Below are 18,157 nucleotides of genomic sequence, written 5' to 3' on the forward strand. Positions count from 1 at the left end.
GAACTAGAACTCAAACTCATGCCTTCTGCCTCCTGGTCCAGCATTTTTCTCATTTTTCTGTGCCAAGAGCTTCTTTCCAACCGAGGAGATGACTCCAGAGAAAGTTGAACTCGGGCAAAGCCAGTAATTTTTATTTTTAACAGCAAAATGCAGATGCTAAAGTAGTGGCTCTTAACCTTGTCTGCACACTAGAATTATCTAGGGAGGTTTTCAAAAGCCCAAAGCCCTGGCCCATTAAATCAGACTATCTAGAGACAGAAGTCAGGCATTAGCATTTTTGAAAGCACCAAGGTAATCCCAGTGTACAACCAACGTTGAGAGCTATTGAGCCAAATACATTTTCTTTTTCCTTTCCAGGCATTTAATCTTAGTCCAGCTGATCCAGATGGCAAATCAGATCCCTACATTGTGATCAAGCTTGGCAAGACAGAAATCAAAGACCGGGATAAATACATCCCCAAACAACTGAACCCAGTATTTGGAAGGTCAGTGGCCACCTGGGCTGTGTTTTATTGTCCTTTCTGCGCTTGCTCCTGCTGTGTTTCTGTGGGGACGATGTGTGCATGTGTGTGTTCCTGGGTGAAATGGTGCCAGGAGGTTAAATGCTGGCTTCTGCTCTTGGTAAAACCCAAGCAAACCTATGTCCATGGAGCAGGATTGAATTCTTCCATGGTCCCCTGAGGAATTTGGTGGTACTTGGTGATCTCCTTACCCATAGCTTTCTTTACTATAATTTTTTTCTTTTTCTTTTTCTTTTTGTGAACTTAAGTAGAGAAATATATACCCACAGCTCTCTAATTACCATTTTCTGGATTTTAGATTTAATAGGCATCTTGCAAGGTCACTGGATTCAGCCTTGTGCTTTTGAACAGAGCAGAGATTTCCTTTTTATATAAAAGGCAGCCAAAGTCTAGGGAGGTTAAGAAACATATTCAAGTTCAGATGACACAATTGGAGGATAATGGGCCAGAAGTTTAGTCTTTTGTCTCCTACTAAAGGGATTTTTCCATCATATCATTTTGAGGTTCATTTGAGGTGACTCCTGAGGTCAAAAAGTTGAACTCTGTCCTCAAGTTGTGCTTTGTTTTCCTGTAAAGTGTTAAAAGCTACTGCATTTGCATAAGGGGACTAGGCATTTGCCAGCTCACAGCAACCTTGCCACGCTCACTGATCCTATAATAGGATGTGCTACGCGTTGCTGTTCCCTGTTTGAGTTTGTGCACCTGTCGTTCACTCTGGAATCAAGGTGGCCTGGGTTTCATTCTGCCACATACAAGCTCTACAACCTTGTGCAGATGGCTTAACCTCTCTGTTCCTAGTTTTCCTGACCTGCAAAGCAGCAACAGTGACACCTAAATCTCAGATTCCTTTAGAAGATTAAATGTGTAAAGCATCTAGCACATCACATTGGCTATGCCAGCACACAATTGACACTCAGAACACATTAGCTCCCTCTCCACCTTGGTAATTGTGGTAGCAGCGGATACATCTTTAGTGTGTTTAATTTCTTCTTCCTTGAGTTTCTTGAGTAAGCAGGAACACGGGATAAAATCTCCATTGGCCCCATTTAAATTCATTTACACATCTGTGATCACTTTGGAGCCTCTGACATTTAATCAGCACTAGCCTCTTACATTTTATTGCTCCTGAGGAAATGAGGGCAATAAATGATCTTGCCTGTCCAGATTAATGAGAATGACAGTGCTGGGGGGCTTACCCTTGCTTCCCTCATCTAGAGATGACCTTTATCGTCACCTGCCACTTATGTAACTAGTGTTTCAGTGTGACAACCGCTTGGTAGACACTTTCACCACAGTGCCTTGAACTAGACTTGTTTTACTACCCATGCTATATGGTTATGGCAAACAAGAGAAGAGGATGATGAAGTAAATGTTCCCTCCTGCCTCTGATATTGCAGCACCTCATCCAAAAGCTCTCCAGATGTGGATGTTTTGTTGGATATGTATTTAATTTTTACTTAGGAACAGAAGTTGCCAGCACAATCCCACAGTGTCCCAGCAGGAAGAGTAGAGGATTCTTGTGCCTGACCTGGGGTCTGTGGAATCCTTCCTCATAACTTCAGTGTCTCAGGATCAGCGTGAGGGTGTCACAGCCTCCAACCCCTGATGCCCTGGTATCTTGCATTGCTTTACCTTTCTTCGTAGCCTCTGACATGGATTAGATGTTTATGGATTTATTGGCCATCTCCCATCTCCCCACTAGAATGTAAGAAGTATTTGAGCAGGGACTTAGTCTAGTCTGGTTAATGCCATATCCCCAGCACCTAGGACAGGGCCTGGCACACAGCAGGTGCTCAATATGTATTTGTGGAATGAACAGATAGATGGATGGATGGATGGATGGATGGGTGCGTGGGTTGGTGGGTGGCTAGATGGACAAAATGCCAGTCAGGGGCCCTATCTCCACATCATCTTGATATGGTGCATGTCTGTAGGCTTTGACAGTTTCTTCCTCGTGGCTCTTATGGTTTCCCAGAATGTTTCCCATTGTCTCCACCACCTTGATAATTAACCATAAAGCAAAATGAGATCCTAAGGAACTGAACAATGGGTTAATAAATCAGCTCTACCTCCCCTTACTCATTCACATCTGCAGGACTTTGTCCTTGCTGTGCCCTCACCATGACATGCCTTTCTTTTTCTTGTCCACCTGCAGAACTTCATTTATTCCTCACAATTACTGGGAATCCACCATGTGTCAGGCACACTGCTAAGTGCTGGGACACAGTGAGGACCAAGCCACAACCTGTACCTTCAAGGTGCCCACAAATACTGACAGAACATCAAATAAATGTGTGATTACCATAGGCTGCTGCAAGTCCTGTGAAGACCCTGGGAAGGCATAAGACCATCTTGGGAGTGTTGAGGGGGTGGGAAGGGATGGGTGTTCTTTGCCCTGCAAAGTTCAGAGTGTAGGGAGGATGTGATGTGGCAGGAACTGTGGGTATCAATCAGGGTTCCACCACAGGAAGGGACCTAGCAGAGGAGAGAGAAAGAGAGAGAATTCCCCAGGGCTTCCTTAACAAAGTACCATACACTGGGTGGCTGAAACAACAGAAATTCATTCTCACAGTTTGGGGTACTGAAAGTGTGATGTTCTGGGCTGCTTCCTTCTGTGGGCTGCAAGGGAACCTCTATTCCCTGCCTCCCTCCCGGCTTCTGGTGATCTGCTGGCAATTCCTGGTGCTCCCTGGCTGCTAGATGCATTGCTCCAATGTCAGCCTTCATCTCCACATGGCCTGCTCCCTGCATCTCTCCATATCATCTTCCCTCTGTGCACATCTGTCTCTGTGCCAAATTTTCCTCTTTACAAGGACACAAGTCATATTGCATTAGAGCCCATCCTAATGACCTCATTATAGCTTGATTACCTCTATTAAGACCTTACTTCCAAATAAGGTCTGATTTTGAGGTGCTAGATCTGGAGCTTCAACTTATCTTTTGGTGGAGACACAATTCGACCCGTAGCAATATATACTGCTTTTCCTCTTTATTATGAGATTATTGTTTTTGCTCTTAAGGGTTTTCAACTGGTTAGAAAAGGCCTACTTAGATTATTCTTCAATTAAAGTCAACTAATTGTGGATGTTAATTACATCTACAAAATGCCACCATAGCAACACCTGGATTAGTGTTTGATTGAATAACTGGAGACTATAGTCGAGTCAAGTAGACACATGAAATTCACCATCACCCTGTGAGTAGATTGCAAATGTTTTTTTCTTTCCAATCAGGTCATCATTTTGGTGACAGACTATGTGCCAGCTCCTGGAGAGGTATAAAGGGTGCATGACCCTGTTTCCATGGAACCTACACCCTTATGGAGGAGGCAGGGAATTTAAAAAAAAATCAGGCAGATATAAAATTGCCTGTACGGTCAGGGAGCTTGACCTGGTTGGGAAAATGGCTAAGATTAGAAGTTCTGCAGATCTGGAGCACGGAGAACTTCCATTTGCACTCAAGGCTCAGTCAAAGAGTCATCTCTGTGAAACCTTCCGTAGTCACCCCTCCCTAGACAGGTGTACTAGTGACACCCTGCCTATAACTCTGTTGGAGCTCCCGCCACCTGAGTTAGCCATATTCTTATTTGCCTTCCCCACTGGAAAGAAATTGTTTTACTTATCTCTTAAAAACTGCAGTGCCTGGCACATGGTAGACACACAATAAATACTGAATGAACAAATGAATACATTAAAGAATGAATGAATGACCAAATGAACAATGGAACATCGTTCCTGTGAAGCTCAGAGGCTCTTCGTTCTTTCACCAAGTCTCAGTTTCGCCCCATTTCATGATACATTCTATTTTCCCAAACTACCCTTGCATCTAGGGATAGTACCTCATTGACAAGTTGGTATAAGGCTAATTTTTCCCTGGGTGACTGGAAGTTCAACCATAGTGGGCTGTTTTTGGTAACTTTTTTTTGTTTGTTTGTTTGTTTTTTTGAGACAGAGTTTTGCTCTTGTCGCCCAGGCTGGAGTGCAGTGGCACGATCTCGACTCACTGCAACCTTCGCCTGCCAGGTTCAAGCTATTCTCCTGCCTCAGCCTCCCAAATAGCTGGGACTACAGGCGCCCACCACTACGCTGGGCTAATTTTTGTATTTTTAGTAGAGACAGGGTTTCACCATGTTGGCCAGGCTTGTCTTGAACTCCTGGCCTCGAGTGATCCACCTGCCTCGGCCTCCCTAAGTGCTGGGATTATAGGTGTGAGCCACCACGCCCGACCCTGTTTTTGGTAACTTTTATTGACAGCTTCGTTTGAAATTTAGGTAAGATTAATATGTGGGCCCACAGCTTGGGGAGATGGGCCAGGGTGATTAAGTCTTCTGTCATGGTTGCCAGCAGCAGTTAAACCCTTAATAAGTCCTTCCAGTTACGGTAATGGTGATGGCTCAGGGGCACATGGCTGGAGGCTTCCTTGTGATGCACCTGCAGAGTATCAATTACAGTTTAGAATGTAAATCTTGGAGCTCAGGCAAGCAATACGGTGCCTTCAGATGGAAGACATACATATGGATTTCTTTCCCACACAACCATATCCCTGGCCTGCTAGAGCCGCTTCTGTCAGTTACCATCACTGGAGCTGTCCAGCATCTCTGCTTTTTTCTCTCTGAGGAGGGTTAATTGGCTTGGGCATGCTGCAGTTGCTGTGCCTGCTTCACTGGGGAGTGAGTGTCAGGGCTAAGTGGATCTGACCATGAGGGCAGCAGCCCAGACAGCCCTGTGGACATGCAGGGAAATAATGGGCTCGCATTCTCCTTGCTCCCCCTCCTTTCTGTCCACTGCTCCCAGCCCAGCCCATCCTGTACCAGAGCAGACAGTCTAGACAGCTGGAGAATACTGCTGTGTCCTTGATTTTGTTTTCAGGAAGGCATTTCCCTATAATGTAGAGTATTGCTTAACATTTAATTTTCAAGTACCAGTCCCAATGCAGGAACTCAGTAGCATGGATAATTTATCATCACAGGAAATCCAACAGCATTAATGCTCCTTGAGACAACTTGCATTGGTGTGGTTTCATGGAAGGAGCATTGAGCTAGGAATTAAGAACCTGGCACTTAGATTGGCCTGATTGATGATCTTGGGCAAGTCGCTAGTATTCTCTAGATTTCAATTTCCTTATCTGTAAAATGAAGGGATTTGGATATGGTGATTTCTGAGATCTTGTATGGGTCACAGAAACATTTATTTTGTGTGTACTCTCTGCAGGTCTAGTGCAGGCTCCAGCAATGCAGAAACCAAAAAAAAGAAAGGCAGGTCCCTGTTCTCAAGGGGCTCATAGTCTTGTAGAGACAGCACTTTGGTCTTGCAATTCTATGTTTTTATAAGGTTTTCATTTAAAATAAATGTAGCTAGTATTTGTTGATGAAGCAATAATGGAGGGGAAGGGGAATGGCAGCGTATTGGGTACCAGTTGAATGCCTGAAAGTAAAATACGTGTTTTATAGAAACAATACTGCATTTAAACCCTATGCTAAATTTATAAAGAAGACATATATACTCATTTCTAATATGGAGGTCAAGATGAATTAAATAACTTTCCCAAAGTTTTACAATCAGGAAGTTGCAGATTCAAAACCAAAATTAAAAATCAGTCCTGTTTGAAACCAAAATCCAAAGTTTTTCCTCTCCATCACCCTAGTCGAAGACTACAAGATGTGGTCCATGAAAAGGGGAGATTATTGGCTATTTGAAATTGATAACAGAATTGAAAATTCTTTGTACTGCAATGAAAAATTAAACCAAACAAATATCTGCTAAGTATTAACTGAGTTGCTGAGTATTTCATGAGTTCACATGAATAGTGGGCTAGCTAAAAGTGAAGCTGGGAATGGTTCCCTGTGTCACCAAATGTTACTCTTGAAGTCTCTGCTTGGACCACAGGTCATTTGAGATCCAAGCCACATTCCCAAAGGAGTCCCTGCTTTCCATCCTGATCTATGACCATGACATGATTGGCACAGATGACCTTATTGGTGAGACCAAGATCGACCTGGAGAACCGCTTCTACAGCAAACACCGAGCCATCTGTGGCTTGCAGAGCCAGTATGAGATGTAAGTTCTTTCTACCTGGGAGACACTTGGTATTCTGAAGCTGTTGTAGCCTTCAGGGCTCCAGACTCTGCATCCCAGTTGTCTATCTCTAGGAAGGCCAGACCAGGCTCAGCTTTAATGTCTCAAATGAGCTCCACATCAGCAGAGCTGGCTTGGGGAGACTCTGTTCAGTGCATTTGAGAGTCGTGGTGACTGGGGAGGCAGCTCTGATTGAGAACCAAGGGCAGGTTCAACAGTCAAGAGCTAAATGTATGTGTTCACTGAGTCAGATGTGCCTTGAAATAGGGTTCCCCTGGTGGATAATAATGCTAGAAGAATAATAATTAATATAATACAAATGCCGGTGTCCAAACTAATTATAACATTCATGTACTTTTGATAAAGCACTTTACATAGAGTATCTCATTGAATTTTCTGAACCACCCTTTGAGGTGTTATCCACATTTTATAAATGAAGGAAGAACTGACCCAACTTTCACTCTTTTTTCAAATGTATTTTTAATTTTTGTGGGTACATAAGTGTGTTGTGTGTGTGTGTGTATATATATATGGTATATGACATTTGATACAGGAATACAATGCATAATAATCACATCAGGGCAAATGGGATATCCATCACCTCAAATATTTATCCTTTATATTATAAACATCCAATTATACTCTTAGTTATTTTAAAATAGACAATAAATTATTGACTATAGTTGCCCTGTTGTGCTCTCAGATACTATATCTTATTCTATCTAAATATATTTTTGTACTCATTAACCATCATCCACTCTCTATCTCCATGAGTTCAAGTGTTTAAGAGAGAATATGCAAAGTTTGTCTTTCTGTGCCTGGTTTATTTTACTTAACCTAATGTCTTTAATTCATTTGGATTTTAATTTTGCATATGGTGAGACACAGGGGTCTACTTTCATTCTTCTGCATATGGATATCCAGTTTTCCCAGCATCGTTTATTGAAGAGACTGTCCTTTCTCTATTATTTTGGTATCTTTGCTGAAAATGAGTTCACTGTAGATGAACAGGTTTATTTCTGGGTTCTCTATTCTGTTGTATTGATTTATGTGTCTGTTGTTATGCCAGTACCATGCTCTTCTGGTTACTATAGCTCTGTAGCATAATTTGAAGTCTGTAGCATAATTTGAAGGTAAAGTGATTCCTCCAGTTTTGTTCTTTTTGCTTACAACAGCTTTGGCTATTCTGTGTCTTTTGTGGTCCCATGTAAATTTTAGTATTGTTTTTTCTATTTCTATGAAGAATGTCAGTGGTACTTTGATAGAGATTTCACTGAATCTGTAGATTGCTTTGGGTGGTATGGACATTTTAACAATACTGATTCTTCCAATCCATGAACATGGAATATGTCTCTGGTTTTTTGTATCCTCTTCAATTTCTTGCACCAATGTTTTATAGTTTTCACTGTAGAGATCTTTTCTCTTGAAGTTTATTCCTAGGTATTTTATTTGTAGCTATTGTAAATGGGATTACTTTCTTGATTCTTTTTTTCACATTGTTCACTGTTGGCATATAGAAATGCTACTGATTTTTGTACCTTGATTTTGTATCCTGCAACTTTACTGAATTTATCAGTTCTAATGGTTTTCTTGTGAGATCTTTAGTTTTTTATTTCAAATATAAGATCATATTATCTACCCACAAGGATAACTTCTTCCTTTCCAATTTGGGTGCCCTTTATTTCTTTATCTTATCTGATTGCTCTAGCTAGGACTTCCAGTTCTGTGTTGGATAACAGTGGTGACAGTGGGCATCCTTGTTTTGTTTCAGATTGTAGAGGAAAGGCTTTCAGTTTTCCCCATTCAGTGTAATCCTAACTGTAGGTCTGTTGTGTATGTTTTTTATTGTGTTGAGCTATGTCCCTTCTATACTCAGTTTTTTGAGAGTTTCTTAAATTATGAAGGAATGTTGAATTTCATCAAATGCTTTTTAAGTGTCAATTGAAATGATCATATTGTTTGTGTCCTTCATTCTGTTGATAATGATGTCACACTGATTGATTGTGTATGTCAAATGATCATTACATCCCTGGAATAAATTCCACTTGATCATGATGAATGATCATTTTAAAATGATGTTGAATTTGGTTTGCTAGTATGTTGTTGAAAATTTTTCTTGAACATTTTTGCATCAGTGTTCATCAGAGATATTGGCCTATAGTTTTTGTTTTGTGATGTGTGTTTGACTGGTTTTGGTTTCAGGGTAATACTGGCCTTGTAAAATGACTTTGGAAGTATTTCCTTTTTCTCTGTTTTTCAGATTGGTATTAGTTCTTCTTTAAATGTTTGGTAGAAATCAACAGTGAAGCCTCGGATCCTGGGCTTTTCTTTGCTAGGAGACTTTTTATTACAGCTTCAATTTCATTACTTGTTTTTGGTCTATTCAGGTTTTGAATTTCTTCATGGCTCAATCTTGGTAGGTTGTATGTTGCTAGGAATTCATTCATTTCTTCTAGGTTTTCCAATTTATTTACTAATATATTTCTAAATTTTCCAATTTATTTCTAACATATCATTAGTAGGCTCTAATAATCATTTGAATTTCTGCAATATTGGTTGTAATGTCTCCTTTTTCGTCTGTAATTTTATTTATTTAGGAGTTCTCCCATTTTTCTTAGCCTGGCTAAAGAGTTGCCAATTTTGTTTATCTTTTTGAAAAACCAAGTTTTCATTTTGTTAATCTTTTCATCATTTTTATCATTTCAATTTCATTTATTTCTGCTCTGGTCTTTATTATCTCTTTTTCTACTAATTTTGGGTTTGGTTTGCTCTAGATTTTCTAATTCATTAAGATGTATTGTTACATTACTTATTTGAAGTTTTTCTACTTTTTTGATGTGGGTGCTTATTGCTATAAACTTTCTGCTTAGTACCGCTTTCATTGTGTCCTATAAGTGTTGGTATGTTATGTTTTCATTTTAATTTGTTTCAAGAAATTTTTAAATTTCTTTCTTAATTTCTTCATTGTGCCACTGGCCATGTAGGAGCATATTGTTTAATTTCCATGTGTTTGTATAGTTTCCAAAATTCTCTTGTTATTGATTTTGAGTTTTATTCCATTGTGGTCAGAGAAGATACTTGATATACTTTCAATTAAAATAATTTTTTTAAGACTTGTTTTGTGGCCTAACGTGTGGTCTATCCTTGAGAATGTTCCATGTGCTGAGGAGAAGAATGGGTATTCTGCAGCTGTTGGATGAAATGTTCTACAAACATCTATCAGGTCCATTTGGTCTACAGGGCTGATTATGTCCAGTGTTTCTTATTTGGTGTCCTGTCTGGATGACCTGCCCAGTGCTGAAAGTTGGGTGTTGAAATCTCCAGCTATTATTGTATTGGGGTGTATCTCTTTCTTTAGCTCTTTGCTTTATATATCTGGGTGGTCCATGATTGGGTGTATGTGTATGCAACTGTTATATCCTGTTGCTGAATTGACCCCTTTATCATTACATAATGACCTCCTTTGCCTCTTTTTATAGTTCTTGTCTTGGAATCTATGTTGTCTTATGATAAGTATACCTACTCCTGTTTTTTTGTATTCCATTTGCATATCTTTTTTTAATCCTTTTATTCTATGTGTATCTTTATTGGTAAAGTATGTTTCTTGTAGGCAACATATTATTGGGTCTTGTGTTTTTTATCCATTGAGCCACTCTGTGTCTTTTGATTGGAGAGGTTAGTCCATTTATATTCAATGTTATCATTGTTAAGTAAGGACTTCTTCGATTTAAAAATTTTTTTGATTGTTTTTGCTGTTTACTCTCCCTTCTTCCTTTTAGTGAAGGTTATTTTCCCTGGTGGTATGTTTTAATTTCTTGCTTTTTTATTTTTTGTGTATCTCTTGTATTTTTTTTTATTTGAAGTTATCATGAGGCTTGAAAATAATATAACCCATGATTTTAAGCTGATAACAGTAACTGCATAAACAAACAAAATAACAAGCAAAAATAAAACTGATGAAAACTCTATATTTTAACTTTATCTCCCTGATTTTTAACTTTTTGTTGTTTCTACTTTTATTATACTATGTCTTCAAAAGTTGTTGTAGTTATTTTTGGTTGGTTCATATGTTCATCTTTCCACTTAAGATATGAATAACTAATATACCACAGTTAATGTTATAACATTGTGTTTTTCTGTGTACTTACTATTACCAGCGAGCTTCCCACCTTCATATAATTTCTTATTGCTCATTGACATCCTTTCCTCTCAGATTTAAAAACTTCTTGTAGCATTTCTTATAGGACAGGTCTGGTGTTGATGAAATCCCTCAGAGTTTGCCTGAGAAAGTCTTTATTTCTCCTTCATATTTAAAGAATACTTGTCCTAGATGTACTATTCTAAGCTAAAAGTTTATTTTCCGTCAGTACTTTAAATGTGTCATGCTACTGTCTCCTGGCCTATAAGGTTTCCACTATGAAGTCGGCTGCCAGACACATTGGAACTCCTTTGTATGTTATTTGTTTCTTTTCTCTTGCTGCTTTTGGGATCCTTAATTTATCCTTGACCTTTGGGAGTTTCATTATTAAATGTCTTGAGGCAGTCTTATTTGGATTAAATCTGCTTGGTGTTCTATAACCTTCTTGTACTTGAATATTGATATATTTCTCTTGGTTTGAGAAGTTTTGTTATTATCCCTTTGAATAAACTTTCTACTCTGATCAACCTCTCTCTCTCCTCCTCTCTCCCCCCGTCCCCCTCTCTCCCCCCCTCCCCCCCTCCTCTTTAAGGCCAGTAACTCTAAGATTTGCCTCTTAGAGGCTATTTTCTAGATCTCGTAGGCATGCTTCATTCTTTTCGATTGTTTCTTCTGACTGTGTATTTTCAAATAGTCTTCAAGCTCACTAATTCTTCTGCTTGATTAATTCTGCTGTTAAAAGAGACTCTGGTGCATTCTTCAGTAGGTCTGTTGCATTTTTCAGTTCTAGATTTTGTTTGATTCCTTTTAATCACTTTAATCTTTGTTAAATTTATTCAGTAGGATTCTGAATTCCTTCTTTGTGTTATCTTGAATTTTGTTGAGCTTCCTTAATGTAACAAAATGTAATGTAATGCATTTTGAATTCTCTGTCTGAAATAAAACATATCTCTGTCTCTCCTGGATTGGTCACTGGTGCCTTATTTAGTTATTTTGAGATCATGTTTTCCTGGATGGCCCTGATGCTTGTGGATGTTTGTCAGTGTCTGGGCATTGAAGAGTTAGGTATTAATTGCAGTCTTTGCAGTCTGGGCTTGTTTGTAGCCATCCTTTCTGGGAAGGCTTTCCAAATATTTGAAGGGACTTGGGTATTAGAATCTAAATATTTGGTTACTGCAGCCATATCTGCATTTAGGGGACACTCAAAGCACAGTAATACTGTGGCTCCTGCAGACTTGTAGAGATATTGCCTGGGTGGTCTTGGGTAAGGTCGAGGAGAATTCCCTGGATTACAGGCAGAGTCTCTTGTTCTACTCTCTTTTCCCCAAACGAATGGGGTTTATCTTTCTGCACTCAGCTGCCTGGAGCTGGGGGAGGGGTGACACACACACCCAGTGGCCGCCAACACAGCACTGAATCTTGCCCAAGGCCTGCAGTGGACCACTGCCTGGCTACCACCTATGTTCACTCAAAGCCCAGGGGCTCTTCAGTCAATAGGTGGCACATCCAGCCAGGCTTCTGTCCTTCCCCTCAGGCCCATAGCCCCAGATGGGTCTGGAGATGCCATCCGAGAGCCAACGGCTGGAGTTAGAAACCTTAGGAATCTACCTGGTGTTCTATTCTACTGTGGCTGAACTGGCACCCAAACCACAAGATAAAGTCCTCCCCTTTCCTCAAGCAGAGGGGTCTCTCCCCATGGCCACCACCGCCCCAGGCCCATGGTGAGTACTGCCTGGCTACTGCCAACGTTCACTTGTGGTGAATGTTGCCTGGCCTATGTCTCTCCCTTCAGAGCAGTGGGCTGCCCTCTGGCTTAGGGCAGGTCCAAAAATGCCATCTGGGACCAAGGCCTAGAATCAGGGTCCCCAGGAGCCCACTTGGTTCTCTATCCCACGATGGCTGGGCTGGTGCCCAAGATGCAAGACAAAGTCCCCTTTGCTCTTCCCTGTCCTTTCCTCAAGCAGAAGGAATCTCTCCCCATCGCTACCATGGCTGAGAATGTGCTGGGTCACACCTGAAGCCAGCACTGCTCTGAGTTTCACCCAAGGCCAATAGCAAGTACTACCCGGCTCTCACTGCTCATTATTCAAAGCCCAATGGCTCTTTAGTCAGCAGGAAATAAATCCTGCTAGGTCTAGGTTCTTCCCCTCAAGGCATCAGGTTCCCTTCTGACCCAGGTTACGTCTAGAAATGTCTGGGAGCTGGGGCTTGGAATGGAGGCCCCAAGACTCTGCCTTGTGCTGTATTTACTGCAACTGAGCTGGTGTTCAAGGTGCAAGACAAAATCCTCTTTACTCTCCCTCTCCTCAAGAAACTCAGAGGGAAGTAGTCTCTCCTGGGCCTGTGAGCTGTGCTGCCTGGGATTAGGGGAGAGGTGGTGCGAGCACTCCCATGGCCGCCCCAGCTGGTATCTCACTACGTCATGTGCACCCCAAGCCCACTCGCTCTGAGCTCAGCATAGCAGTAGGATTTGCACAGGAATTTCAGTCTCTGTGGCCAGGACTGTCTTTCATGTTTATTTAGGACCCCAGAGTACTTTAGCCCGCGGTGGCGGAGTTTGCTGAAACTCAACTCAGGTTCCAACAGCTTGGATGGACAATTTGCCTGTAGCTAGGGCTGGTCTAAATGCTCCTTCCATGGGCACCAGCTGAGTTCTGAGTTCTGTCTGGTGTGTGTTTCTGCTGTGACAGGGCAGCACTGAGTTCCAATCCGAAGTCCGAAAATTATTGTGCTCTTCCTTCCCTAAGTGCACAGATCCTCTCTCCATGCCACAGGGCCATTGCCAGGGAATGGGGGAGGAGTGGCATAGACAATTCGAGACTGTCTTTCTTACCCTCTTTAGTGCCTCTTTGCTTAATATCATGTTAAAACCAGGTACTGTGATTGCTCGCCTGATCTTGTGTGTATAGTTTCAGTTTGGTGTTCCTGTCTCCTTCCCCCAAACTCTCACTTTTTACAAATATTTTGAATGCTGCTTAATTTTAAAATATAGACTACCAGCTTTATTTTTTTAAAAGCATGTTGTACTGATAGCTTAAAAAAATTAAGAATATGGTGTAATTTAAAAAATATTTTTATTAACTATAAGACACTCATTGAAATTAGAAAACACAAAGTACAAAATTATTCTCAAATTATTCCACTCATATAAAAATTCTTGTGTAGTATTTCATTTTCAATATGTTCCATGCTATTTTCTCCCTAACTGGACTCTACTATCCATGCAGTTTTATAACCTGCTTGTTGTACTCACCCTTATATCCCAAGCATTTTATGTCATTATTCTTTATAGTCATTATTTCAATATATCTATAGTATTCAATCATAGGAATTATAAGATGGTAAAACCAATTTGCCTTCCTGAATTTTAGGGCATTTGTATTTTTCTTTATTCTGTTACAAATATTGTTGCTATGAATGTTCTCATACAAAAGCCACTGCACACCTCTCTGATAATTCACTTAATATTGATGCAGCAAGGTGGACTGCTCCATTAACAGGAATGCACATTCTGGGACTCTTAATACATATGCCCCAATGGCCCTCCAGAGGGTTGTGCCAATTTACACTGTAACAGACTCGGAGCGCCTATATCCTTCATGGCATGATTTCATACAGTCTCTCTTTCTGGTCTGTTCTTCCTGGAGCCTAGAGAGCCCGTTTAGTTTTCAGTCCCTAGTGGAACCATATGCCTCTTGGGGGATTTACATAGCTTTCCAAGTGCCTGAGAGGATTCCATTCAGACAGCGATTGGCTGTTCTCACTCGGAAATTGGGGAAGGAAACCACAGGAAAATGGTACATCTTTTGTTCAGAAGAATTTTCTGGCTGACCTGTTAGGGAGCAGTATAGTTTGGGGACTTGCAACCTTTATTCACTGAAAAGTTTTTAAAACAAGACAAGCATGCATATTTCTGGGAAGGCCTGTGTGTGGCTCTGGAACTGGCTTGGATGACCTTTTCAGGATTCTCTGGCATAATGTGGAGAAACCACTTGATAGCTCCATTTTATAAGCCATGTTGATTTGTTTAAATGCTTAAATTAAATTCTGATGAACCCAGTGTCCCAATGAGCAGACCAAGCTTATCTTGGTCCTGGCTGGTTGGGAGTGCTGCATTGCAAATTAGTAATTTTAACCAAACAGCTAGTTTTTAAGGAAAGAATAGGTTGGGGAGATTTAAAAACTTATCACTGATTAGAGAAACAACAGAAGACCTTATCTGTGACATGGATATATACTATGATTTTGGCGGGGTGGTAGGGTAGGGAGAAGGGAGGGAAGAAGCAGAGGCCTTGAAAGGATGAGTCTGGCTTTTCTCTTGGAACAACAGCAGCCGAGTGGCTGTTCTGCTAGGGACTTAATAAAACTAAACAAATATAACCTGCAAAGAAATGCTCTTCTTTTGAAAATCCTGATTCTAGTGATAATTTTGGCTACGGGACATCTAATTATAAAAGTAAGGTGGCCGGGCACGGTGGCTCATGTCTGTAATCCCAGCACTATGAGAGGTTGAGGCAGGCAGATCATTTGAGGTCAGGAGTTGAAGACCAGCCTGGCCAACATGGTGAAACTTTATTAAGTCTGCTAGGGAATTAATAAAACTAAACAAATATAACCTTCAAAGAAATGCATAGAGACAGAAAGAAGACTGGTGATTGCCAGAGCTTCTGGGGGGTGGGAAAGAGGAGTAACTGCTTTCTGGGTACAGGGTTTTCTTTTGGGATGAAGAAACTTTTTGGAACTAGATAGGGGTGATGGTTGTACCTCACTGTCAATATCCTAAATGCTACCAAATTGGTCAACTTTTAAATGGTTAATTTTGTTATGTGAATTTCCCTTCAATTTTTAAAAAATGAGAAGTACGTTGCTTAAAAAAAACAACAAAAAAAAAACCCCCACAAAAACAAAACAACAAAAAAGCTACCTTCAAAGGATTTTTCTGTTAAGCTACTCAGAAGTCTCGCCTTTCAGGCAAGCTGTGTTTGGCCAGAAAAGAGAGAAAACAAAATCCCTAGCCCCGGGTACATAGAATAGCAAGTTAAATCTGAAGGAAACTGCACAAATCATACTGGGTGGCTCTTTTGGTGGGGACCTCAAAGTGTATCCTCCCTCCACTTTTCAGAGAAGGATACAATGCCTGGAGAGACACGTCCAAACCCACTGAAATCCTCACCAAGCTCTGCAAAGACAACAAGCTGGATGGACCCTACTTTCAACCTGGGAAAATACAGATAGGAAACCAAGTCTTTTCCGGAAAAACTACCTTCACTGAAGAGGACACTGGTAACTCCCTGCAAAATACCTGCTGCTGTTGCTCTTCTTTTGAAAATCCTGATTCTAGTGATATTTCTGGCTATGGTGGCCGGGCACGGTGGCTCACGTCTGTAATCCTAGCACTATGAGAGGCTGAGGCAGGCGGATCACTTGAGGTCAAGAGTTCAAGACCAGCCTGGCCAACCTGGTGAAACCCTGTCTCTACTAAAAACACAAAAATTAGCCATGCGTGGTGGTGGGTGCCTGTAATCCCAGCTACTGGGGAGGCTGAGGCACGAGAATCACTTGAATCCAGGAGGTGGAGGTTACAGTGACCAGAGATTGTGCCACTGCACTCCAGCCTGGACAATAGAGCAAGACTCAGTCTTAAAAGAAAAAAAAAAAATGCATGCTCATAGGTAGAAAGTATGGAAAGTAAGGAGAAGAATGAATATCACTCATAATCCCCAAGTTGAGATTCAACCACACTATTCACTGGCATATTTTCTTGCACTTGTGTGTGACTTGAGAATATATCACATTTTTACAGAATTATAAATATGTAGTTTTGTCCCCAGCTTTGAAAATTTCCAATATTGATTCTCCTTTGTTCTTTGAAATGATTAGTGATGATATGCCTTTTTATGGCTATGCCATTTACTTACATTGTATTCTTTTTTTTTGTAGTGACAATGCTATAATGAACTTCCTTATACATATTTTTGTGTATTTCTGAAATTTCTATAGTATAGGTCACAGAAGTAAAATTGTTGTGTCAGAAGGCGGGCAATAGTCTTGAAGTGAATATTATATAGCATAAATAATTGAACACAACCCAAATTACCCCCATAAATGTTATACCAGTAACTCTCCTATTTTAACATCAAGTAGTAGATTTTCCACATGAACATCCTGGGACATAACACTCCCAGAGAGGCTTCCATAACATTTAGAGTGAGGGGAAAAAAATCACATTTACTTTAATGATACAGAAGAATTCTCATACTGTCACACTGTGTTGGTCTGTTCTTGCATTGCTGTGAGGAAATGCCTGAGACTGTGTAATTTATAAAGAAAAGGGGTTTCATTGGCTCACGGTTCTGCAGGCTCTGTGGGAAGCATGGTAGCATCTGCTTGGCTTCTGGGGAGGCCTCAGGAAACTTGCAGTCATGGTGGAAGGCAAACGGGTAGCCCGCATGGCACTCACATGGCCAGAGCAGGACAAAGAAAGTGGGGAAGTGCTACCCTTTTTTTTTTTTTTTTTTTTTGAGATGGAGTTTCATTCTGTCGCCCAGGCTGGAGTGCGGTGGCACGATCTCGGCTCACTGCAATCTCCACCTCCTGGGTTCAAGCGATTCTCCTGCCTCAGCCTCCTGGGTAACTGGGATTACAGGTATACACCACCACACATGACTAATTTTTGTATATTTAGTAGAGTTGGGGTTTCACCATGTTGGCCAGGCTGGTCTTGAACTCCTGACCTCAGGTGATCTGCCCACCTCGGCCTCCCAAAGTGCTGGGGTTACAGGTGTGAGCCACCATGCCTGGCAGTGCTACACATTTTTAAACAATCAGATCTTGTGAGAACTCTATCACGAGAACAGCACTAGGGGGATTGTGCTAAATCATCGATGAGAAACTGCCCCCATGATCCCGTCACCTTCCCACCAGCCCCTACCTCCAACACTGGGGATATGAGATTTAGGCAGGGACACAGACCCAAACCATATCACTTGCTCATGCATTTGATGCTTTAAAGTGTCCTACGTATGGTTCAGTACTTTTGATACAATGGGCCCAGTTAAAGGCATGAGGTCACTGCATCAAAAGTATTGAACCATACATAGGATGGTTTAGACACTATGTTGACCCCTACCACTTTGATACCAAGATTTCCTTTTACCTTATTATTTCACGTCCAGAAACCCATTGAAGGTTCTTACATGCAGATTATTGATATTAATGATATATTAAGAAAAATATTTATTCACAATATACTCTATTAAGCCAATTTAGTTCTTTGGTCAATAGTCTACATAATTAAACAATTACCACTTTTTTGCCCACTAGAAGTCTGAAATTATGTTCATAAGATTAGTTCCTGGCTGCTTAAACTTTAACAAAGATTTATTCATTGATTTCTTGTGTGTCTCTATCAACTTTTACTGATT

General features: G+C 40.8%; 1 protein-coding gene across 1 annotated transcript in view; it reads left to right on the top strand.

The window, feature by feature from the left end:
• Positions 1-18,157, top strand: part of FER1L6 (fer-1 like family member 6) — a 213,514-nt gene that overhangs the window by 169,751 nt on the left and 25,606 nt on the right. The window contains exons 32-34 of the mRNA XM_005564037.5: positions 358-485; positions 6,407-6,577; positions 15,856-16,016. Of these exons, the coding sequence (XP_005564094.3) occupies positions 358-485; positions 6,407-6,577; positions 15,856-16,016 (460 nt within the window). The remainder of the gene's footprint in view (positions 1-357; positions 486-6,406; positions 6,578-15,855; positions 16,017-18,157) is intronic.

Source organism: Macaca fascicularis, chromosome 8 (assembly GCF_037993035.2).
Source record: "Macaca fascicularis isolate 582-1 chromosome 8, T2T-MFA8v1.1".
Classification (NCBI taxonomy): domain Eukaryota; kingdom Metazoa; phylum Chordata; class Mammalia; order Primates; family Cercopithecidae; genus Macaca; species Macaca fascicularis.